Source organism: Ranitomeya variabilis, chromosome 5, assembly GCF_051348905.1.
Source record: "Ranitomeya variabilis isolate aRanVar5 chromosome 5, aRanVar5.hap1, whole genome shotgun sequence".
Classification (NCBI taxonomy): Eukaryota; Metazoa; Chordata; class Amphibia; order Anura; family Dendrobatidae; genus Ranitomeya; species Ranitomeya variabilis.
The window spans coordinates 72,327,294-72,352,051 of record NC_135236.1 but is presented as its reverse complement, the minus strand read 5'-3'; the positions used below and the strand labels follow the sequence as shown (position 1 = coordinate 72,352,051).

At 44.3% G+C, this 24,758-nt stretch overlaps 1 protein-coding gene across 1 annotated transcript in view; it reads right to left on the bottom strand.

The window, feature by feature from the left end:
* LOC143774538 (RING finger protein 112-like) overlaps positions 1 to 24,758 on the bottom strand; it is a 196,888-nt gene that overhangs the window by 64,655 nt on the left and 107,475 nt on the right. The window contains exons 8-9 of the mRNA XM_077262224.1: positions 5,366 to 5,452; positions 520 to 643 (exon numbers count right to left, since the gene is read on the bottom strand). Coding sequence (XP_077118339.1) covers positions 520 to 643; positions 5,366 to 5,452 — 211 coding nt within the window. The remainder of the gene's footprint in view (positions 1 to 519; positions 644 to 5,365; positions 5,453 to 24,758) is intronic.

The window sequence follows — 24,758 nt, the reverse complement described above, 5'->3', positions numbered from 1 at the left end:
CAATACTGTTTTTTTATAGGACTTATCTCACCCGAGAATACTGGCCTGGAAGTTTTTTTTTCCCCAAGCATCGTTCCATTGATTATCTGTATTTATCGATGTGGTGGTGAGCTGATACACATTTTTCCTCTTTTGTATACCATTATTAAGGTTTTTTTTTTGTGCTTTCCATTTTTACATGGTGTACTTTCTTGTTATACATTATATAGCATCATCCCTTATTACATAGCGTCTTACATTGTATCGTGTTGTCCCTTATCACATAATGTCCTCTTTTGTTATGAATTGCAGCATTTCTTATTACATATCATTTTATTTGTTATATATACCGCTGTTCATATGCAGAATGTATGCCAAAGCACATGTGTATTCATCACGAGACCCATCTCATGACTCCCTTGGTCATCATTTGACATGTCACCTGAAACATATGGTGACTGCCCACAGCCCTGGCTGCCCATAATCCGCCACCTGATAATGTAGCAAGAGAAACCATGCAAACAGCGACATGACAATTACCTATAAGTCTTCCTGTATCCTTGCTAGTGATGTTGTTGCCTGGATGTGGCATCAAGAAGCAATTAGAAGAACACTGATCAAGGACTTCTAAAAATGTGCAATTCTTATATCTTGCCTTCATTTTCTGTATAACAAAACAAATCATAATGAGAGAACTTAAGAGTCATAAACTTAGATGATATGTATAGTAGTATGACTAATTTCACAATCAGATTTTTAAATTACCATCAGTTAATTTTATGTTTCCTGTTCTTTAGGACTCTCATCTATACTGTCTACAAAAAGTGTATTATCACATTAGAAAACCAAATATGTCTGTGCATTACATACAGTGGGGGAAATAAATATTTGATCCCTTTGCTGATTTTGTAAGTTTGCCCACTGACAAAGACATGAACAGGCTATAATTTTAAGGGTAGGCTAATTTTAATATTTTAACATATTAAAATTAACCTACCATTAAAATTATAGACTGTTCATGTCTTTGTCAGTGGGCAAACTTACAAAATCAGCAAGGGATCAAATATTTATTTCCCCCACTGTAGACTGCCCATTAATTTCACTGGTAAATTTGAAAACTTTACTGCCGTTAATGGAGAATTAAACACTTGCTGTGAATTAAAGATAAGTGAATCAATTAACAAGATTCTGGTCCAGTGGCCAGAAGTCCTTTAATACTGTGTGAAGTGGGTGGAAGGGCTGAAGAAGACGTCATGGCAACAAGGGAGTTACATGATGTTGTTTGCTGTTTTATATATTCATGTGTGTGATAAAAAGGTTATATTTCATTTCTATGGCGGGTTTTGTGTTTCAGTTTCCTCTGGGCTTTGCCTTAAGGCCGTCCCTTGGAAGACAGGTGGTCTGTCCACTAGGGGAACCATTACCAGCATGCTTACAGCACTTGTCCCAACAAGACGTGAAAGGAGCCGTTCTGAGGATGAGGCACACAGTTAAGAAGTCCGATATGGCCAACCAGATGGACTGTTCTTCCGATGAGGAAATAATCTATCTGACCACATCAGGGGCTGTCGCAGGGAAGATTCCCAGCAGGGCTGAAAGAGAGGAAGAACCAGCGATGGTGGTAGCAGTGCATTGGGAGGTGACGCGGCGTCCTGAAGGGGGCCTTGTGCAACACGAGGTTCAGCTTGTTAATTGGAGTTGGATATCAGAAGAGTACCGGATGCTGGCCCTGGAAGCTGTGACTCTCACAAGTCAGTCTACTCCCGTCGGGTTGCCCACATTGTCCCTAGAGACCAAGGGGGAAGAAGAAGAGGAAAAGGCAGGAAGAAGCCCCGCTACCTGCCCCCCCTCCCCAAGTCGTTTGATTGGGACCAGGAACAGTGGGACCCCCTGATACCGGAGAGGCTGGCTTTCTTTGGCTTCTGCTGGACGCGGGAGCTTTCTAATGTTGTGGAGGAAATAATGTAGGACAACATTCTCTCACGAGAGTGGCTGACGGGACCGAGAAGGGAGGCCTTTGAAGAGCAGATTACCGAAAGTCGAGTTGTTGTTTTCAATCATATAAAGGGGTATATCTTTATTAAAGAATAGGGTATGGGCAAAGAGGTCTACGCGAATAGGGCCATGGTGAAAAGGGATCCCATACCATACTGTCTGCTCAGCCTGTTTGTGGGTGAGAAAGTTAACTTTTGTAAGGTCTGGTGCTGCAATGTATGGAACGCGGTGAGCTTCACACAGCCAGCGACCGCTGAAGAAGTTTCCAGGTGGGAGGAGGCTGATTTTGAGTGGGTCAACAATGTCGATACCCACCGCCCGCACAGCCCATGTTTGGGCATCAGAGTTGGCCAACACACCTAGGAAGGTCAGCACCCAAAGTAGTGCACCAACCCTGTTCGGGCTGGAGAAGCAAAATGCTCCGGCACTAAAGTCCCCTTGAGGCCGTCCCAAGTTTCTTTTTGACCAGCAATAACATGACGCATATTGTGGTTTCTGGGACAGAGTCACCTGAAGTAGACCACGGAAAGGAGAAGTTCCCTAACTAACCCTGGAGGTGGGATCGCCCTCCATCCCCCAACACCTGTCTTGCATCATTGAGAGAGAAGAAAAAATGAAGGGCTGCTGATGTTACAGGTATCTCGTCTTCCGTGATACTGTTCCCTCGGTGGCCATGTTCTAAGGCCATCTGTTGAGACTGGGCTCAGCAGAACAAAGGAGTGAATGTTCTAGTATTCCAGTTCTCTCATTTTCTTCTTGTTGTAGCCAGTTGCTACTTGAGGGCTGTTGCCTCACACAGAAAAGAAGATCAGGTCACCCAGTCATGGGACCGACAGCTCTAAGAGGACATGGACGTTATGGACGATGTGCATGGGAGAAGCAAAGAGGGTTTGAAATATTTTTGTTTTTTTGCAGTGTTTTTGTGTGATAAAAATGATCGGGGATGACCATATTTTGCTGTGGGGGCATGAATTGGGTGGAATGGTTGAAGAAGACGTCGTAGCAGCAAGGGATTTACATAATGTTGTTTGCTGTTTTATATATTCATGTGCGTGATAAAAAGATTATATTTTATTTCTGTGGCTGGTTTTGTGTTTCGGCTTTGCCTTAGGAATGCGGGAGGTCTGTCCACTAGGGGAACCACTTCCAGCATAGGGATATATTTCACACTACACAGGAAAACATATAATTTAATTTATGGGATTAGCTCACTAGTTGGGAATGGTTAGATTAATTTATAGATGAAGCACTTCCTAGTTTAGACATATGAGAGTGAGAAGTCTAGGAGAATCAAGTGTGTCAGGTAGTTCTGAGGAAAGTGCTATAAAATGACTGTGCCAACGGGCTCTAGGAAAACAGATGCAGCAGAGGCAGAAGAGTTCTCGCAGTGCAAGTATCCTAACAGTAGGAAGGCACATCTCAAGCTTCGTTTAGACACCAAGACAGTCTTGGGCCTAGGGCTCAGAAGAGACATTGAGTGTCATGTCTCTGTCCCCCTTGTGAGGAAGATGTCAATCTGGTCACAGTGAAAGCAAAAGATGGTGGGCTTCAGGGAAACTATTATGCCAGATGGGAAGCTCTTACCAAGGGAACATCACCAAAAGGGATCCTGTCTCAATATGTATGCCGCAGCTGCTTGTATCCATATTAGGCTAGTTTCACACTAGCGTTTTGAGGAGCTGCGGAGGGCTGCGGACTTCCTCCGTGAAGCCCCGCCCTCGGCCGCTAGCTCCGCCTACTTCTGCATGCGACCTGCATACCTATCTTTAAGATTAGGTATGCAGGTCGTGCGGCTTTATGCGGATGCTTCCGCATGCGTCGTTTTGACGATGCAGAGAAAAAAAAATTGCTACAAGCTGCGTTCTACGCTGGTCGCTGCATCGTCAAAACGACGCATGCGGAAGCATCCGCATACAGCGGCACGACCTGTGTACCTAATGTTAAAGATAGGTACGCAGGCCACATGTCCGCCACATGCAGAAGTAGGCGGACCTAGCGGCGGAGGTGCGGCCAAGGGCGGGGCTTCACGGAGGAAGTCCGCAGCCTTCCGCAGCTCCTCAAAACGCTAGTGTGAAACTAGCCTTACACAGTAAATCTGAACCTGTTGAACTGAACCTATAGTCTCCTGTCATATCTGTAGCTGCAGCCAGATCCGATCCTATGGACGGGGAGGTAACCAGAACTCCTGAACTACAAGGGAGTAAAGAACGAACTCACAATCACCACACTTGTCTGTACGACTCCTGTTTAGAAGAGGGGTTTCAGGGCAAAGAGAACTCTGTTGTAGCCCACAACAAACCGGTCCTTATCCCCCTTCAACTGGATGGGAGCATTCCCACAACCTCTTACCTACCGAAATATCCTGACTCCACTTCCGATTGGTAAATGGAGCCATGTCATGTGTGCGTCACGACACAGCAATGATGTCTCACAGGACCTCCAAATCAGGAGAGGCATTGGGGATGCCAACAGGTAGGCAAAGATTCGGAGAGCTCCTTACTTGCGACCAAAGACAACTGACATGGCCTATAGACCAGGGTCCTGTGAATGGAGTCACTCATCTCTATTCCTCATAAATTAAAGTTGATAACAGTGGGAGATACAGATAAATACCAAGCAATACTGTGGTCACTAATAAAAAAGCTGCTCTTTATGGTATTCATGAACCCATTTATCCTAAACTTGGAAAGATGCTCATTTGCTGTGGAAAAGAAATCACGAATGACCACAGTATTTAAGACACAAGAGGCTAAAGCTTTACAGCTTTTATTAACATCATGAACTTTATATCCAAGTGTTACAGGAGGGCAGTGAGTTATTGGACTTCACTGCAATCTTTCATTATTACTTTAACAAATATACAATTGAAAATTAAAGGGGTTCCCCAAAATTAGTAAAGAGAAGCTGTCTTCTTCCAAAAACACCACCACTGTCGACAGGTAGTGAGTGGTATTGCAGATCTGCGCCAATCACATCAATGCAACTGAACTGCAGGACCATACAAAATGTGAAAAAGGTGTTATCTATTGGAGAGAATTCAGACATGTTGATCTCAACCTGGCCAATCCTTTAATAAAAACTTGATTAAAAATGGACTGCAATCAACCCCTGTGTATTCTGATCCTACAGCCATATGCTCTTCAATCTGTCCGCCACTTCTTTATAATCTAATAAAATGTACTATTAGTGTAGATTCCCTTTAAATCAAGGCAGATTGTTGCTCAGTCTGCATCATCAGGAAGTACAGTAAGTACACTAGACACAAATACTAAACTATTGACCGATATTTTTACAACTGTGTGGCAAAATAAAGGATTCTACTGTACAGGAAAGATAATGTAAATTTAATACAAAATTTAATAGTAATTTGAGTTACTATAAAATTGCAAACCTCAATAATTGATTCATAATAGGATTCACCCTGTTCGGCTCCACATTGTTCTGCGTCATGCCAATTACGAATCAGGAAGTCAAAATACTGGAATAAAAGAAGAAAATTACAAAAACAAAACTAAATCTGATTGTCAATTCTTGCTATGGTATAGACGTCCCTTTTCTAGATTTTCATTTCCATGAATGAAAGGGAATGTTTTGTTAAAAAAATGACCTATTTTTCAAATTAGGTTTTTGTGTTGGTTCTTTTTTTTGGCCATTTTTCTATGTGATTGCTTTTATATCATGATCTTTATTATTAAACAAAATTAGTAAAATTAGAAATAAAGTACATACCGTAATTTTAGACAAGAGCAAGTGCCATTGAACAGCTTCATAGAATGAGGAATACATATGTGGTGTGAGAAGATATCATAAGATAGTGGAAAGAAAAACACTGTATGAGGACATACCACAACCCCCCACACCACTCTAGAGCTGTTTCGCTCCTGCTTCATCAGGGAGTGTCATGTGATATCTTCTCACACCATGTATGTATTCCTCATTCTATGAAGCTGTTCAATGGCACTTGCTCTTTAGATAGCTTGTCTAGAATCATGTACTTTATTTCTCTTTAGCCTGTAACGTTAATCATTGTAATAGCACTTTAAAAAATATTAATTGCCTAAGCATTTGGCTATTATACCATGATAATTATATCAGTTAGTACTGTAAATATATGTGGATAATCATGGGTGCAATTATTTCTGGATAAACATTTTATAATATATTGATTATGCCTTAACAGACATTGTATAAATACAAGTACCTTATTGGTTTATATCATGCTATGTATACACATGGTTGATTAGTGGTACAGTATTACAGTGACTTGTTTGAATGATTAAATATGAACATATTTTTGACAGCATACCCCTCCCACTCCTGAGAAGTTCTTTTTAATCATTTTTTAATATGTCCTTGTCAAAGTATTGAATTACGGTAATCTATGGATTATTGATGTTGTCCTTTTTTGAATACCCTTTCTTGGGCTTCTCTTTGATTTGTTGGCATTCAGGGCTTACTGCCAACTTACTATTTGTATTTCCTTCTTTTTATAGGATTTATTATTATTATTATTATTATTATTAATAACATGTAAAGAACATGCTTACAACCTTGAACATTTGGTTTTCCTTTCATTGTGAAGCAAACAAGTAGGCAAAAAAATGAAAACTTTAGAGTACATAACTATTCACCCCCTAAAGTCAGTACTTTGTAGACCCTCCTTTTGTGGCAATTACAGCTGCAATTTGGCTTTGGATAAGTCTCTATGAGCTTTTCACATCTTGCCGCTGAGGTTTTTTCCCATTCCTCAAGGCAAAAGTGCTCCTGCTTCGTCAAGTTACCGTAAATGTCTTCCTCTGGTAAACCCTCTATCAATATACCTGCCACAAATTCTCAATTGGATTAAGGTTTGGGCTTTGACTAGGCCACTCCAAAATATTTACACATTTCCCCTTAAATGACTTGAGTGTTGCTTTAGCAGTATGCTTTGGGTCATTGTCTTATTGGAAGGAGGGAGCGCTGGGAAGGTAAGTGTAATGGTTTGGTTATTTGTTATGGCCTGGTGGTTACGGAGCAGCACTGAGATGACCTGGTGGGTAAAACCAATCATGGACAAGCTCCGAGGAGGTGGCAGCTCCACCGACAACAATCACAGTTATGACCTGGTGATTACGGAGCAGCACAGAAATGACCTGGTGGGTAAAATGTACAAGCTCTGAGGAGGTGGTAGCTTTACTGACCGCAATCCCTACTCCTACTTTTCAGAAATGAAAATAGATTTCAGACAGAGATAGAAAAGGCTATTGTGCGGTCAGTATAAAAACTAAAATCCACGCAGAGTAAATAACCTCCACACCGACTCACGGTGTGGAGGGGCAAATCTGCACCCCAGAGCTTCCAACTAGCCTGAATATTTCATAATGACAAGCTGGACAAAAGAGACATAACTTAAACCTGAACAGAAGGTCAAAAGCAGGGATACACCCAAGAACTAGCAGAACTTATCTTAAGCTGAAATGGACTGGCCAACAGAGTACTTCCAGGAGAGGACTGAATCCAACAGGAAAACATTGACAGCTGGCATCGACTACAGACTAAAGCCCAGTTAAATAACAAGGCCAGGGAACCGATTAGTGAAGGCAGCTGCTAAGTTCCACTCGAAACCACCAGAGGGAGCCCAAGAGCAGAACTCCCAAAAATACCATTCATAGCCAAAAGATGGAGCCCAAGAACGGAATTCACAACAGTACCCCCCCTTGAGGAGGGGTCACCGAACCCTCACCAGAGCCCCCAGGCCGATCGGGACGAGCCAAATGAAAAGCACGTACCAAATCGGCAGCATGGACATCGGAGGCAAAAACCCAAGAATTATCCTCCTGACCATAACCCTTCCACTTGACCAGATACTGAAGTTTCCGCCTCGAAAGACGAGAATCCAAAATCTTCTCCACCACATATTCCAACTCCCCCTCAACCAACACCGGAGCAGGAGGGTCAACGGAGGGGACCACGGGCACCACATACCTCCGCAACAAAGATCTATGGAATACATTATGAATGGAAAAAGAAGCTGGAAGGGCCAAACGAAAAGACACCGGATTGATAATTTCCGAAATCCTATAAGGACCAATAAAACGAGGCTTGAACTTAGGGGAAGAGACCTTCATAGGAACATGACGAGAAGACAACCAGACCAAATCCCCAACCCGAAGCAGGGGACCAACACACCGACGGCGGTTAGCAAAACGTTGAGCCTTTTCCTGAGACAATGTTAAATTGTCCACCACATGAGTCCAAATCCGCTGCAACCTGTCCACCACAGAATCTACCCCAGGACAGTCCGAAGGCTCAACCTGCCCTGAAGAAAAACGAGGATGAAAACCGAAGTTACAAAAAAAAGGTGAAACCAAGGTAGCCGAACTAGCCCGATTATTAAGGGCAAACTCGGCCAACGGCAAAAAAGTAACCCAATCATCCTGATCAGCAGACACAAAGCATCTCAAATAGGTTTCCAAGGTCTGATTGGTTCGCTATCTGTCCATTTGTCTGAGGGTGAAATGCCGAAGAAAAAGACAAATTAATGCCCATTCTAACACAAAAGGACCGCCAAAACCTAGAAACAAACTGGGTACCTCTGTCAGACACAATATTCTCCGGAATACCATGCAAACGAACCACATGCTGAAAAAATAAAGGAACCAAATCAGAGGAGGAAGGCAACTTAGGCAAAGGTACCAAGTGGACCATTTTAGAAAATCGGTCACAAACCACCCAGATGACAGATATCTTCTGAGAAACAGGAAGATCAGAAATAAAATCCATGGAAATATGCGTCCAGGGCCTCTCAGGGATAGGCAAAGGCAAAAGCAACCCACTAGCACGAGAACAGCAGGGCTTAGCCCAGGCACAGGTCCCACAGGACTGCACGAAGGAACGCACATCCCGTGACAAAGAAGGCCACCAAAAGGACCTGGCAACCAAATCTCTGGTGCCAAAGATCCCAGGATGACCAGCCAATACAGAACAATGAATCTCAGAAATCACCTTACTAGTCCATCTATCAGGAACAAACAATTTCCCTACAGGACAGCGGTCGGGTCTATCAGCCTGAAACTCCTGAAGCACCCGCCGCAAATCAGGGGAGATAGCAGAAAGAATCACCCCCACCTTGAGAATACCAGCCGGCTCAGGGACTCCCGGAGAATCAGGCAAAAAACTCCTAGACAGGGCATCAGCCTTCACATTCTTAGATCCCGGAAGATACGAGACCACAAAATCAAAACGGGAGAAAAACAAAGACCACCGAGCCTGTCTAGGATTCAACCGCTTGGCAGACTCTAGGTAAATTAGATTCTTATGATCGGTCAATACCACAACACGATGCTTAGCTCCCTCAAGCCAATGTCGCCACTGCTCAAATGCCCACTTCATAGCCAACAACTCCCGATTGCCGACATCATAATTACGCTCAGCAGGCGAAAACTATCTGGAGAAGAAAGCACACGGTTTCAACACAGAGCCATCAGAATTTCTCTGAGACAGAACAGCTCCTGCCCCAATCTCCGAAGCGTCAACCTCAACCTGAAAAGGGAGAGAAACATCTGGCTTGACGCAACACAGGGGCAGAAGTAAAACGACGCTTAAGCTCCTGAAAGGCCTCCACAGCCGTAGAGGACCAATTCACCACATCAGCACCTTTCTTGTTCAAATCGGTTAGAGGTTTAACCACAGTAGAGAAATTAGCAATGAAGCGGTGATAAAAATTAGCAAAGCCCAAAAATTTCTGGAGGCTTTTCACAGATGTGGGTTGAGTCCAATCATAAATAGCCTGGACCTTAACAGGGTCCATTTCAATAGCCGAGGGAGAAAAAATGAACCCCAGAAAAGAAACCTTCTGAACTCCAAAAAGGCACTTAGACCCCTTCACAAACAGTGCATTAGCACGAAGAATCTGAAACACCATCCTGACCTGCTTCACATGAGACTCCCAATCATCGGAAAAAACCAAAATATCATCCAAATATACAATCATGAATTTATCCAGATACTCCCGGAAAATATCATGCATAAAGGACTGAAACACAGATGGAGCATTAGAGAGCCCGAAAGGCATCACAAGATATTCAAAATGGCCTTCGGGCGTATTAAATGCTGTTTTCCATTCATCACCCTGTTTGATGCGGACAAGATTATACGCCCCTCGAAGGTCAATCTTGGTAAACCAGCTAGCCCCTTTAATCCGAGCAAACAAATCAGAGAGCAAAGGTAAAGGGTACTGGAATTTGACAGTGATCTTATTGAGAAGGCGATAATCTATACAGGGCCTCAAGGAGCCATCCTTCTTGGCAACAAAAAAGAACCCCGCTCCCAACGGTGACGAAGACGGGCGAATATGCCCCTTCTCCAAGGACTCCTTTACATAACTCCGCATAGCGGCATGCTCTGGCACAGACAGATTGAAAAGTCGGCCCTTAAGGAACTTACAGCCAGGAATCAAATTAATAGCGCAATGACAGTCCCTATGAGGAGGCAGGGGACTGGATTTGGGCTCCTCAAATATATCCTGGAAATCCGACAAAAACTCAGGAACTTCAGAAGAAGGGGACGAGGAAATTGACATCAGAGGAATGTCACTATGTATCCCCTGACAACCCCAACTAGTCACAGACATAGATTTCCAATCCAGCACTGGATTATGTACCTGTAACCATGGAAACAACACAACCACATCATGCAAATTATGCAACACCAAAAAGCGAATATTTTCCTGATTTGCTGGAGCCATGTTCATGGTTAACTGTGTCCAGTACTGAGGTTTATTCTTGGCCAATGGCGTAGCATCAATCCCCCTCAAGGGAATAGGGCTCTGCAAGGGCTCCAAGGAAAAACCACAGCGCCTGGCAAATTCTAGGTCCATTAAGTTCAGGGCAGCGCCAGAATCCACAAATGCCATTACAGAAAAGGACAACAATGAGCAAATCAGGGTAATAGACAAGAGAAATTTAGGCTGTAGAGTACTGATGGTAACCGACCTAGCAACCCTCTTAGTACGCTTCGGGCAGTCAGAGATAGCATGAGTAGCGTCACCACAGTAAAAACACAGCCCATTCTGACGTCTGAACTCCTGCTGTTCTGCTCTCGTCAAAATCCTATCACATTGCATAGGCTCAGAACTCTGCCCAGAGGACACCGCCATATGGTGCACCACCTTACGTTCACGTAGGCGTCGATCAATCTGAATGGCCAGAGACATTGATTCATTCAAACCAGCAGGCATGGGGAACCCCACCATAACATCTTTCAGGGTTTCAGAAAGACCCTTTCTGAAAATAGCTGCCAGGGCATCCTCATTCCATTTTGTAAGCACAGACCACTTTCTAAATTTCTGACAATATATTTCTACTGCTTCCTGACCCTGACCAAGAGCCAGCAAGATTTTTTCTGCCTGATCCACAGAATTAGGTTCGTCATAAAGCAGTCCAAGCGCTTGAAAAAATGAATCTACATTGAGCAATGCAGGATTCCCTGGCTCAAGCGAGAATGCCCAGTCCTGCGGGTCTCCGCGCAGCAGAGAAATAACAATCTTCACCTGCTGAATGGGGTCACCAGAGGAACGGGGTCTCAGAGCAAAAAACAATCTGCAATTATTTTTAAAGTTCAAAAACTTAGATCTATCCCCAGAAAACAAATCAGGGATAGGGATTCTAGGCTCAGAAACAGGAGTTTGAATAACATAATCTTGGATACTCTGTACCCTTGCAGCGAGATGATCAACACGCGCAGACAGACCCTGAACCTCCATATCAGCACCAAGCTCCTGAACCATCCAAAGATCAAGGGGGGGAAAAAGGACAAACCAGGCAACAAGGAAAAAAAAACAATGACTCAGAACTTTCTTTTCCCTCTTTTGAGATGCATTTAACACATTGTGGGCCAGCTGTACTGTTATGACCTGGTGGTTACGGAGTAGCACTGAGATGACCTGGTGGGTAAAACCAATCATGGACAAGCTCCGAGGAGGTGGCAGCTCCACCGACAACAATCACAGTTATGACCTGGTGATTACGGAGCAGCACAAAAATGACCTGGTGGGTAAAATGTACAAGCTCTGAGGAGGTGGTAGCTTTACTGACCGCAATCCCTACTCCTAACACCAACACTAGAAATAGCTGTGGGACGTTCCTATCTCTGCCTAGACGCCTCGACACAGCCTAAGAACTAACTACCCCTGAAGATGGAAACGGAAAACTATCTCGCCTCAGAGAAACCCCCAAAAGGAAAGATAGCCCCCCACAAATATTAAAGGTGAGTGGAGAGGGAAATGACAAACTCAGAAATGAAAATAGATTTCAGCAAAGGAGGCCAACACTATCTAAATAGACAGAGATAGAAAAGGCTACTGTGCGGTCAGTATAAAAACTAAAATCCACGCAGAGTTTACAAAAATAACCTCCACACCGACTCACGGTGTGGAGGGGCAAATCTGCACCCCAGAGCTTCCAACTAGCCTGAATATTTCATAATGACAAGCTGGACAAAAGAGACATAACTTAAACCTGAACAGAAGGTCAAAAGCAGGGATACACCCAAGAACTAGCAGAACTTATCTTAAGCTGAAATGGACTGGCCAACAGAGTACTTCCAGGAGAGGACTGAATCCAACAGGAAAACATTGACAGCTGGCATCGACTACAGACTAAAGCCCAGTTAAATAACAAGGCCAGGGAACCGATTAGTGAAGGCAGCTGCTAAGTTCCACTCAAAACCACCAGAGGGAGCCCAAGAGCAGAACTCCCAAAAATACCATTCATAGCCACAAGATGGAGCCCAAGAACGGAATTCACAACAGTTATTTTTAATGTTTTCTGAAAGGGCCATGCATACCAGGATGGGGCTGGGGGCCAATCATACCAGAATAAGGATGGGGCCATGCATAGCAGGACTGGGATGGAGGCCAATCATACCAGGTAAAGGATGGGGCCCTGCATACAAGGATAAGGATGCGGCCATGCATACAAGGACGAGATGGGGACCCTGCATAGCGGGATAAGGATGAGGGCGATCATTCTTGTCAGGATAGGGATGAGGGGGACTATTCCTACCAGGATAGGGATGAGAGGGCCATGCCTTCCAGGCTAGAGATAAGGGGGATGTTATGACCCCAATGGCAGAGGGTCTCAGGAATAATGCTAAGTCAGTAAATACAGAAAACCAGCTCATAGGGCAGTGGTAACTGGGCTGACCATATAACTAATCCTAGCACCACAAATACCAGCAGCCGGGGAACGTTCCTACGTTGATCCTAGACGTCTCGCGCCAGCCGAAGAGCTAACTACCCCTAGAAGGGAAAAGAAAGACCTTTCTTGCCTCCAGAGGAAATACCCCAAAAAGTTGGATAGAAGCCCCCCACAAATAATAACGGTGAGGTAAGAGGAAAAGACAAACATAAGAATGAGCTAGGAATTTAGCAAAGAGAGGCCCACTAGCTAATAGCAGAATAAAGAAAGATAACTTATATGGTCAGCAAAAAATCCTATCAAAAATATCCACACTGGAAATTCAAGAACCCCCGAACTGTCTAACGGCCCGGGGGGAGAACACCAGCCCCCTAGAGCTTCCAGCAAGGTCAGGAATCACATTTAGTACAAGCTGGACAAAAATGATAGCAAACAAATAACCCAAAAAAACAAAGAAGCAAGACTTAGCTTAATTTAACACGAACCAGGACCAGCAAACAGGAGCAAACAGAATGTGTCTGATAACACCGATGCCAGGCACTGGACTAAGGTTCCAGGAGGTTTATATAGCAACACCCCTGAAGTAACGACCCAGCTGGGTGCAGACAGAGGGAAGGAAATCCCAGAGTCATATTACTAGTAACCACTAGAGGGAGCCAAAAAAGTCTAATTCACAACAGTACCCCCCCCTTAAGGAGGGGTCACCGAACCCTCACCAAGACCACCAGGGCGATCAGGATGAGCAGCGTGAAAGGCACGAACCAAATCGGCCGCATGCACATCAGAGGCAACCACCCAGGAATTATCCTCCTGACCATAACCCTTCCACTTGACCAAATACTGAAGCCTCCGCCTGGAGAGACGAGAATCCAAGATCTTCTCCACCACGTACTCCAACTCGCCCTCAACCAACACCGGAGCAGGAGGCTCAGCAGAAGGAACCACAGGCACAACGTAGCGTCGTAACAAAGACCTATGGAACACGTTGTGAATGGCAAACGAAACCGGAAGATCCAAGCAAAAGGACACAGGATTAAGGATTTCCAATATCTTGTAAGGACCGATGAAGCCAGGCTTAAATTTAGGAGAGGAGACCTTCATAGGAACAAATCGAGAAGACAGCCACACCAAATCCCCAACACGAAGTCGGGGACCCACACCGCGGCGGCGGTTGGCAAAACGCTGAGCCTTCTCCTGTGACAACTTCAAGTTGTCCACCACATGATTCCAGATCTGCTGCAACCTATCCACCACAGAATCTACTCCAGGACAGTCAGAAGGCTCCACATGTCCCGAGGAAAAACGAGGATGGAAACCAGAGTTGCAGAAAAATGGCGAAACCAAAGTAGCGGAACTAGCCCGATTATTTAGGGCAAACTCAGCCAATGGCAAGAAGGTCACCCAATCATCCTGATCTGCCGAAACAAAACACCTCAAGTAAGCTTCCAGAGTCTGATTAGTTCGCTCAGTTTGTCCATTAGTCTGAGGATGAAAGGCAGACGAGAACGATAAATCAATGCCCATCCTAGCACAAAAGGATCGCCAGAACCTGGAAACAAACTGGGATCCTCTGTCAGACACAATATTCTCAGGAATGCCGTGTAAACGAACCACATTCTGAAGGACACAGGAACCAGATCGGAAGAGGAAGGCAGCTTAGGCAAAGGCACCAAATGGACCATTTTTGAAAAGCGATCACATACCACCCAGATGACAGACATACCCCGAGACACCGGGAGATCAGAAATGAAATCCATGGAAATATGTGTCCAAGGCCTCTTCGGGACAGGCAAGGGCAAGAGCAACCCGCTGGCACGGGAACAGCAAGGATTAGCTCGAGCACAAGTCCCACAGGACTGCACAAATGACCGTACATCCCGTGACAAGGAAGGCCACCAAAATGACCTAGCCACCAGATCTCTGGTGCCAAAAATTCCCGGATGACCTGCCAACACTGAGGAATGAACCTCAGAAATGACTCTGCTGGTCCACTTATCAGGAACAACAGTCTGTCAGGTGGACAAGAGTCAGGTCTACCAGCTTGAAATCTCTGCAACACACGTCGCAAATCAGGAGAAATGGCTGACAAAATAACTCCTTCTTTAAGAATACCAACAGGTTCTGTGACTCCAGGAGAGTCAGGCACAAAGCTCCTTGAAAGAGCATCAGCTTTCACATTCTTTGAACCTGGTAAATACGAGACCACAAAGTCAAAACGGGAGAAAAACAATGACCAGCGGGCCTGTCTAGGATTCAAGCGTTTAGCAGACTCGAGATACATCAAATTTTTGTGATCAGTCAAGACCACCACACGATGCTTAGCACCCTCGAGCCAATGACGCCACTCCTCAAATGCCCACTTCATGGCCAGTAATTCCCGATTGCCCACATCATAATTCCGCTCAGCAGGCGAAAACTTCCTAGAGAAGAAAGCACATGGTCTCACTACCGAGCAACCAGGGCCTCTCTGTGACAAAACGGCCCCTGCCCCAATCTCAGAAGCATCCACCTCGACCTGAAAGGGAAGTGAGACATCAGGCTGGCACAAAACAGGCGCCGAAGTAAACCGGCGCTTCAACTCCTGGAACGCCTCCACGGCTGCAGGAGCCCAGTTAGCAACATCAGAACCTTTCTTGGTCATATCCGTCAAAGGTTTAACAACGCTAGAAAAATTAGCGATAAAACGACGGTAGAAGTTAGCAAAACCCAAGAACTTCTGAAGACTCTTAACTGACGTGGGTTGAGTCCACTCATGAATAGCTCGGACCTTGACTGGGTCCATCTCCACAGCAGAAGGGGAAAAAATAAACCCCAAAAAGGGAACTTTCTGTACTCCAAAGAGACACTTTGAGCCTTTAACAAACAAGGCATTCTCACGCAAAACCTGAAACACCATCCTGACCTGCTCCACATGTGAGTCCCAATCTCCAGAGAAAACCAGAATATCGTCCAGATAAACAATCATAAATTTATCCAGATACTTCCGGAAAATATCATGCATAAAGGACTGAAATACTGAGGGAGCATTAGAAAGCCCAAAAGGCATCACCAAGTACTCAAAATGACCTTCGGGCGTATTAAATGCAGTCTTCCATTCATCACCTTGCTTAATGCGCACAAGGTTGTATGCACCACGAAGATCTATCTTGATGAACCACTTGGCACCCTTAATCCGGGCAAACAAGTCCGACAAGAGAGGCAAAGGATACTGAAATTTTACAGTGATTTTATTCAGTAGCCGATAGTCAATACAAGGTCTCAAAGATCCGTCCTTCTTGGCCACAAAAAAGAATCCCGCACCAAGAGGGGAAGAAGAAGGACGGATATGCCCCTTCTCCAGAGACTCCTTGATATATGAACGCATTGCGGCATGCTCAGGTACTGACAGATTAAATAATCTTCCCTTAGGAAATTTACTACCTGGAATCAAATCTATGGCGCAGTCACAGTCCCTATGAGGAGGCAGAGCACTGGATCTGGACTCACTGAATACATCCTGATAATCAGACAAATACTCAGGAACTTCCGAAGGAGTAGAGGAAGCAATAGACACCGGCGGGGAATCAGCATGAATTCCCTGACAGCCCCAACTTGACACAGACATTGCCTTCCAATCCAGGACTGGATTGTGGGTCTGTAACCATGGCAGACCCAAAACGACCAAATCATGCATTTTATGCAGAACAAGAAAACGAATCACCTCCCGATGTTCAGGAGTCATGCACATGGTCACCTGCGTCCAAAACTGCGGTTTATTTTCCGCCAATGGCGTAGCATCAATACCTCTAAGAGGAATAGGATTTACTAACGGTTCAAGAACAAAACCACAGCGCTTGGCAAATGACAGATCCATAAGACTCAGGGCGGCACCTGAATCCACAAACGCCATAACAGGGTAAGAAGACAAAGAGCAAATTAAAGTCACAGACAAAATAAATTTAGGTTGCAAATTACCAATGGCGACAGGACTAACAACCCTTGTTAGGCATTTAGAGCATGCTGATATAACATGTGTAGAATCACCACAGTAAAAACACAACCCATTCTGACGTCTATGATTTTTCCGTTCATTTCTAGTCTGAATTCTATCACATTGCATTAAATCAGGTGTTTGTTCAGACAACACCACCAGAGGATTAGCGGTTTTGCGCTCCCGCAAACGCCGGTCAATTTGAATAGCAAGCGCCATAGAATCATTCAGACTTGTAGGAATGGGGAAACCCACCATCACATTCTTAATGGCTTCAGAAAGGCCATTTCTGAAATTTGCGGCCAGAGCACACTCATTCCACTGAGTAAGCACGGACCATTTCCGAAATTTTTGGCAATACACTTCAGCTTCATCCTGACCCTGAGAAATAGCCAGCAAGGCTTTTTCTGCCTGAATTTCAAGATTGGGTTCCTCGTAAAGCAATCCGAGCGCCAGAAAAAACGCATCAATATTCGCCAATGCCGGATCTCCTGGCGCTAGCGAGAAAGCCCAATCCTGAGGGTCGCCCCGTAAAAAAGAAATAACAATTTTAACTTGCTGAGCAGAATCTCCAGATGAACGGGGTCTCAGAGAAAGAAACAATTTACAATTATTCTTGAAATTCCTAAACCTAAATCGATCTCCAGAAAACAATTCCGGAATAGGTATTTTAGGTTCAGACATAGGACTACTGGTAACAAAATCTTGTATACCCTGCACACGAGCTGCCAGCTGGTCAACACTTGTAATCAAGGTCTGCACATTCATGTCTGCAGCAAGCACACGCCACTCAAAGGTAAAGGGGAGGAAGAGAAGGAAGGAAAAAAAAAAAAAAACTCAGAATTTCCTTTCTTATTATCCCACTTCTGCAATGCTTTAAACATTCAATATTGGCCTGGCATACTGTTATGACCCCAATGGCAGAGGGTCTCAGGAATAATGCTAAGTCAGTAAATACAGAAAACCAGCTCATAGGGCAGTGGTAACTGGGCTGACCATATAACTAATCCTAGCACCACAAATACCAGCAGCCGGGGAACGTTCCTACGTTGATCCTAGACATCTCGCGCCAGCCGGAGAGCTAACTACCCCTAGAAGGGAAAAGAAAGACCTTTCTTGCCTCCAGAGGAAATACCCCAAAAAGTTGGATAGAAGCCCCCCACAAATAATAACGGTGAGGTAAGAGGAAAAGACAAACATAAGAATGAGCTAGGAATTTAGCAAAGAGAGGCCCACTAGCTAATAGCAGAATAAAGAAAGATAACTTATATGGTCATCCTATCAAAAATATCCACACTGGAAATTCAAGAACCCCCGAACCGTCTAAAGGCCCGGGGGGAGAACACCAGCCCCCTAGAGCTTCCAGCAAGGTCAGGAATCACATTTAGTACAAGCTGGACAAAAATGATAGCAAACAAATAACCCAAAAAAACAAAGAAGCAAGACTTAGCTTAATTTAACACGAACCAGGACCAGCAAACAGGAGCAAACAGAATGTGTCTGATAACACCGATGCCAGGCACTGGACTAAGGGTTCCAGGAGGTTTATATAGCAACACCCCTGAAGTAACGACCCAGCTGGGTGCAGACAGAGGGAAGGAAATCCCAGAGTCATATCACTAGTAACCACCAGAGGGAGCCAAAAAAGTCTAATTCACAACAGGGGGACATGCATACCAAGCTAGGGATGAGGAGGCATGCATACCAGGATGGGGATGAGGGGGACTGTGCATACCAGGATAGGGATGAGGAGGCCGTGCATACCAGGATAGGGATGAGTGAGCCATGCATACCAGGATAGGGATGAGGGGGGCATGCACACCAGGATAGGGATTAGGAGGCCATGTGTATCAGGATGGGGATGAGGGGGCCATGCATACCAGAATGGGGATGAGGTGACCATATTTACCAGGATAGAGTATATTAAGTACAGAATTGACCACATTTTCTGCTTCAATTTATTTTTCCTAATTTCCTCCTCTAAAACCTAGGTTTGCGTTATGGTCCGGTGCGTTTTATAGTCCGAAAAATATGGTACATATTGGGAAATGATCTTTGAGATGGAATACCTCTTTAACTTAATATTTTGTTGCACAACCTTTTGAGGCAATCACTGCGAACAAACTATTTCTGTAACTCTCAATGAGACATCTGCACCTATTCACAGGTATTTTGGCCCATTCCTTGTGAGCAAACCGTTCCAGCTGGCTCGGGTGTGAAGGCACCCTCTCCAGACTGTAGGTTTTAGCTCCAGATGTTCAATAAGATTTAGAACAGGGTCATAGAAGGCCATTTCAGAATAGTCCAATGTTTTGCGCTAATCCATTCTTGAAGGTTTTTAGCTGTGCTTTTTGGGTCATTATCCTGTTGAAAGAAGCATGACCTGCGACTCAGACTAAACTTTCTGACACTTGGCAGCACATTTAGCTCCAGAATGCCTTGATAGTCTTGAAATTTAATTGTACCCTGCACAGATTCAAGATACCCTGTGCCAAGTGCAGCAAAGTAGCCCCAAAACATAACCAAGCCTCCTCCATGTGTCTCAGTAGGTACAATGTTCTTATCTTTAGATGTTTCATTTTTGTGTCTGTCAACATAGAGCTTATGGGACTTGCCAAAGAGCTAAAGTTTTGTCTCATCTGTCAAAAGGACAATCCTCCCAGAACCTTTGTGTCTTGTCAATATTCATTCTGGCAAATTACAGTCCCACGTTTTTATGATTTGCTTTCAACAGTGGTTTCCTCCTGGGAACTTCCATGAAGATGGTCAAGACTGTCTAGGTCAAGATAGCGACAGGTAATGCGATCTGACACTGATGTGCCATAACTTTAGAGTTTACATCTAATCTCTTTGGAAATTTTTCAAGAATCTCTAGTTACCATTTGTATTATCGGTCTCATTAATTTGTCATCAATTTTCCTCTTGCGGGGAGGTTGGCTGCAGTCCCATAGACCTCAAACTTCAGAATAATATGTGCAATTGTAGTCACAGGAACATCAAAGTGTTTGGCACTGGGCTTATAGCCTTTACCTTTAACATGTTTGTCTATAATTTTCTTACTAATCTCCTGAGACAACTCTCTCCTTAGCTTTCTATCATACACGCAGGGGTGTAACAACCGTGGTCACTGCTGCGACTGGGTCAGGCGGATGAGGGGCCCGCTGACACCAGCAAATGCTTCAGCTGGATGATGTCCTTGGACGGACATTCAGCTGAGGTGTATTGCAGGGCACAGTCTCATGTGTGTCAATACACGCCAGCCAATCAGAGGCCAGCAGCTGACTTCATACACTCCCATCGATTGCACTCTGAAGTCAGCTGCCAGCCTCAGAAGAAAGCAGGGAAAGTAAGTATAATGGTTTAATTCTTTTAAATCTGTGAGTGCACAGTACCAGTGGCCATACTTCAACATGTATGACTATGGGCTATGCAATATACTACATGTATGACTATGGGCTGTACATTATACTACAAGTAGGACTGTGGGCTATGCATTATATTACATGTATGACTGTGGGCTGTGCATTACACTATATGTATGACTATGGGCTCTGCATTATACTACATGGATGACTATGGGGGTGCATTATATTACATGTATGACTGTGGGCTGTGCATTATTCTACATGTATGACTATGGGCTGTGCATGATATTACATGTATGACTGTGGCCTGTGCATTATATTACATGTATGACTGTGGGCGTGTATTATATTACATGTATGACTATGGGCTGTGCATTATATTACATTTATGACAGTGGGCTGTGCATCATACTACATGTATGACTGTGGGCTGTGCATTATATTACATGTATGTGGGCTGTGCATTATACTACATGCATGACTGTGGTTTGTGCATAATACTTTATGTATGACTATGGGCTGTGCATTATACTACATGTATGACTATGGGCTGTGCATTATACTACATGTATGACTATGGGCTGTGCATTATATTATATTTATGACTATATGACTATGGGCTGTGCATTATATTATACTTATGACTGACTATGGGCTGTGCATTATACGACATGCATGACTATGGGCTGTGCATTATACTACATGTATGACTGTGGGCTGTGCATTATACTACATGCATGACTGTGGGCTGTGCATTATATTACGTGCATGACTGTGGTTTGTGTATTATACTTTATGTATGACTATGGGCTCTGCATTATATTACATGTATGACTATGGCCTGTGTATTATACTACAAATATGACTATGGGCTGTGCATTATATTACATGTATGACTATATGAGTATGGGCTGTGCATTATGCTACTTGCATGACTGTGGTTTGTGCTTTATACTACATGTATGACTGTGGGCTGTGCATTATACTACATGTATGACTGTGGGCTGTGCATTATACTACATGTATGACTGTGGGCTGTGCATTATATTACATGCATGACTGTGGTTTGTGCATTATACTTTATGTATGACTATGGACTGTGCATTACACTGTATGTATGACTATGGGATGTGCATTATATTACATGAATGACTGTGGGCTGTGCATTATACTACATGTATGACTATGGGCTGTGCATTATATTACATGTATGACTATATGACTATGGGCTGTGCATTACACTACATGTATGACTATGGGCTGTGCATTATACTACATGTATGACTATGGGCTGTGCATTATACTACATGTATGACTCTATATGACTATGGGCTGTGTATTATACTACATGTATGACTATGGGATATGCATTATACTACATGTATGATGGTGGGTTGTGCATTATACTACATGTATGACTATAAGCTGTGCATTACACTATATGGAGGACTATGGGGTGTGCATTATACTAAATGGAGGACTATGAGGGGGGCATTATACTATATAGAGGACTATGGGGGCATAACATAGGGAGGACTGTAGACTGTGCATTATACTATATAGAAGACTATAGGGAGTGCAATATACTTCTGCTATGGGGCCCCATGGCTTCTACGTATGCCCTGGTGAGTATAACGGTTTACTTTTTCTATACATTAAAAAACAGCTGCAAAACGGGGGACATATACCAGGATGGGGGAAATACATACCAGGATGAGGCCCAGTTTCATCAGACCATAGGACATGTCTCCAAAAATTAAGGTCTTTGTACCTGTGTGCCTTTGCAAACATTAATCTGGTTTTTTTTATGTTTCTATTGGAGTAATGGCTTCTTCCTGGCAGAGTGACCTTTCAGCCCATGTTGATACAGTATTCGTTTCACTGTGGATATTGACACAATCTTACCAGCTTCCCCCATCATCTTCACAAGTGCTTTTACTTTTGTCCTTGGGTTGATATGCACATGTCGGACCAAAGCACTTTCATCTCTGGGACACAGAACCCGTCTCCTTCCTGAGCAGTATGATGGCTGGACATTCCCATCTTGTTTGTACTTGCGTAATTCTTTGTACAGATGAACAAGGCACCTTCAGGTATCTTGAAATTGTACCCAAGGATGAGCCAGACTTGTGCAAGTCCACAATTCACTTCCTGATATTTTGGCTGATTTCTTTAGACTTTCCCATGATGCTACACAAAGAAGCAGTGTGTTTCAGGTGTGCATTAAAATTCATCTCCAGATGTGTCCCTAATTAACTCAGTTGTTGCCAAAAAACAGAAGCTTCCAAACACAGGACATAATCATATGGGCTGTCCATAATTGTTTAAAGGCATAGTAATCTTAGTGTATACTTTGACTTTGCAGTAAGTAATAAAAATGCCTTAAAACATTCTCTCTCTCTCATTATTCTGGCATTTGGCAAATATTAATTATGGTAATCCTAGTTGACCTAAACGGGAAAGGTTTATTCTGATTTCATGTCAGATATTGAGAAAAACATGCATATATGTCTTTTTATATAGTGTATGTAAACGTCTGGTTTCAACTGTTGTGATACTGTGATCACTAATGGGTTTGGGGAACACTCGCTTGGCAACGGGATAAATGCACACGGGCACAGTTTTTAACACAAAACAGTCTATCCGGTTTATTCAGGTATCATAAACCGCAACCACGAACAGTTCATTATTTCACTTCATGTACGGCTTCATCTCACAGACACTAAACATGCTGGACCTTACTCCGTCCAGTTGCCATGGGTCCAGTTGTCCTACTCCCAGGACCTCCCAACACACAGGCCTCTCTCCGTGCGCTGTTCAGGGATCTGGTCGTACTCCTAGGACCTCCCAATACACAGGCCTCTCCGTGTGCTCTTCAGGACGTCCGTCCCCACTTGGGACCATCCAACACACAGGCAACCAGGTCCCAAAGCCCCACCATGTGCTATTCAGGAAGTTAGCACTCCCATCCCAACCCATAGGCTTCCAGGACCTACAAGATAGACCATTCAGGTCCAAACACTCTCTACCATGTGACCACACCATGGTCACATTATGTACCTGTAACCACTCCCATAAGTGGGAGGTGTGTGTGGTTAGCCAGACCTGCCCAGCTCTCCAACTAACCCTGCAAGCCACCCTTTAAAGCTATACAAATACTTGTGGGACTACAGGTCCCAGAACAACAACATTACTTCAGGCTTACAGCGCAGACTCCCTTTGCAACACATACCGGCCATTTACAATAATCTCATTATCACCATTACAGTTATGTCTCCATGCGTATCCTGAGAAGCACACACAGCGCCCCCTAGCTGCAGCATGGGTCACTGCATCACATATCCCCCCTCTGTTCAAACTTGTGGGGTTGAACACCCGTCATACACTCGGGGTCTCGAGACAGGTCACGCACATTACCTTGCCCTACCAGTCGAGAGAACTGTCTCAGTTGGTTTTGAGCGTCATACATCATCACACCCTTGTTAGACTTTCCCCGCCCCCAGCGGTCAACATGTAGGCCTTGAGCTTTGGCCCTTAAGTCACAGTCTGTCTGTGTCACGAGACCTTTAGTCACCCCACTTTCCAAGTGTGCCCCTTCATGTGACCTTTCTTTCCATGGCCGCCACCCACGGTTGCTGCGGTCATGCATCCACCGTCCAGTCTAGCCTAATGACTGATCTGAGTCTGACCCTTTGTTAATACGTTCGCTACTGTCCATGTCCCTTAGCTTTGTACTGGGAGTAAAACTGCCACTTTCAGATATTCGACCTCCTTGTCTCTCTGAACATCTTTGGCAGTCAGCCATTCCATTATTTGGAGGGTCCCTTTTGTTGCCTTTTCCTTGAGTTGATGGCGGCTGCCACCTTATGTCCTGCAGCTGTTTATTAACCTGCAGTCGGTCCAGTCTTAGCTGCTTTATTTCCTTCAGGTACGCCACGCGATACCCCAGGAGCATCCGGATATTCCCAAGACTCTCCATGAACCCAACAACAAGGAATGGAACCATCCCATCTTCACCCACGACGTGGGCCTCGTCATCAGCCGGAATCCTCAATCTTTTCACACCGGATCTATTCACAATCTCCTGCATCACTTTCCCAAGTCTTCCAATGACTTTCCCCACCAGATTTCTGGGTACTTGCCCTATGTCTTCCACCAAGCCCAGCCGACTTTGAGCTTTCCTTGCACGCTCCAGACTTCGAGTGGCTTCCTTATTCCTCAATAGGATCATCCGTTTCATGTGGAGGCATTGTAGGTGCATATCCCTCAGGA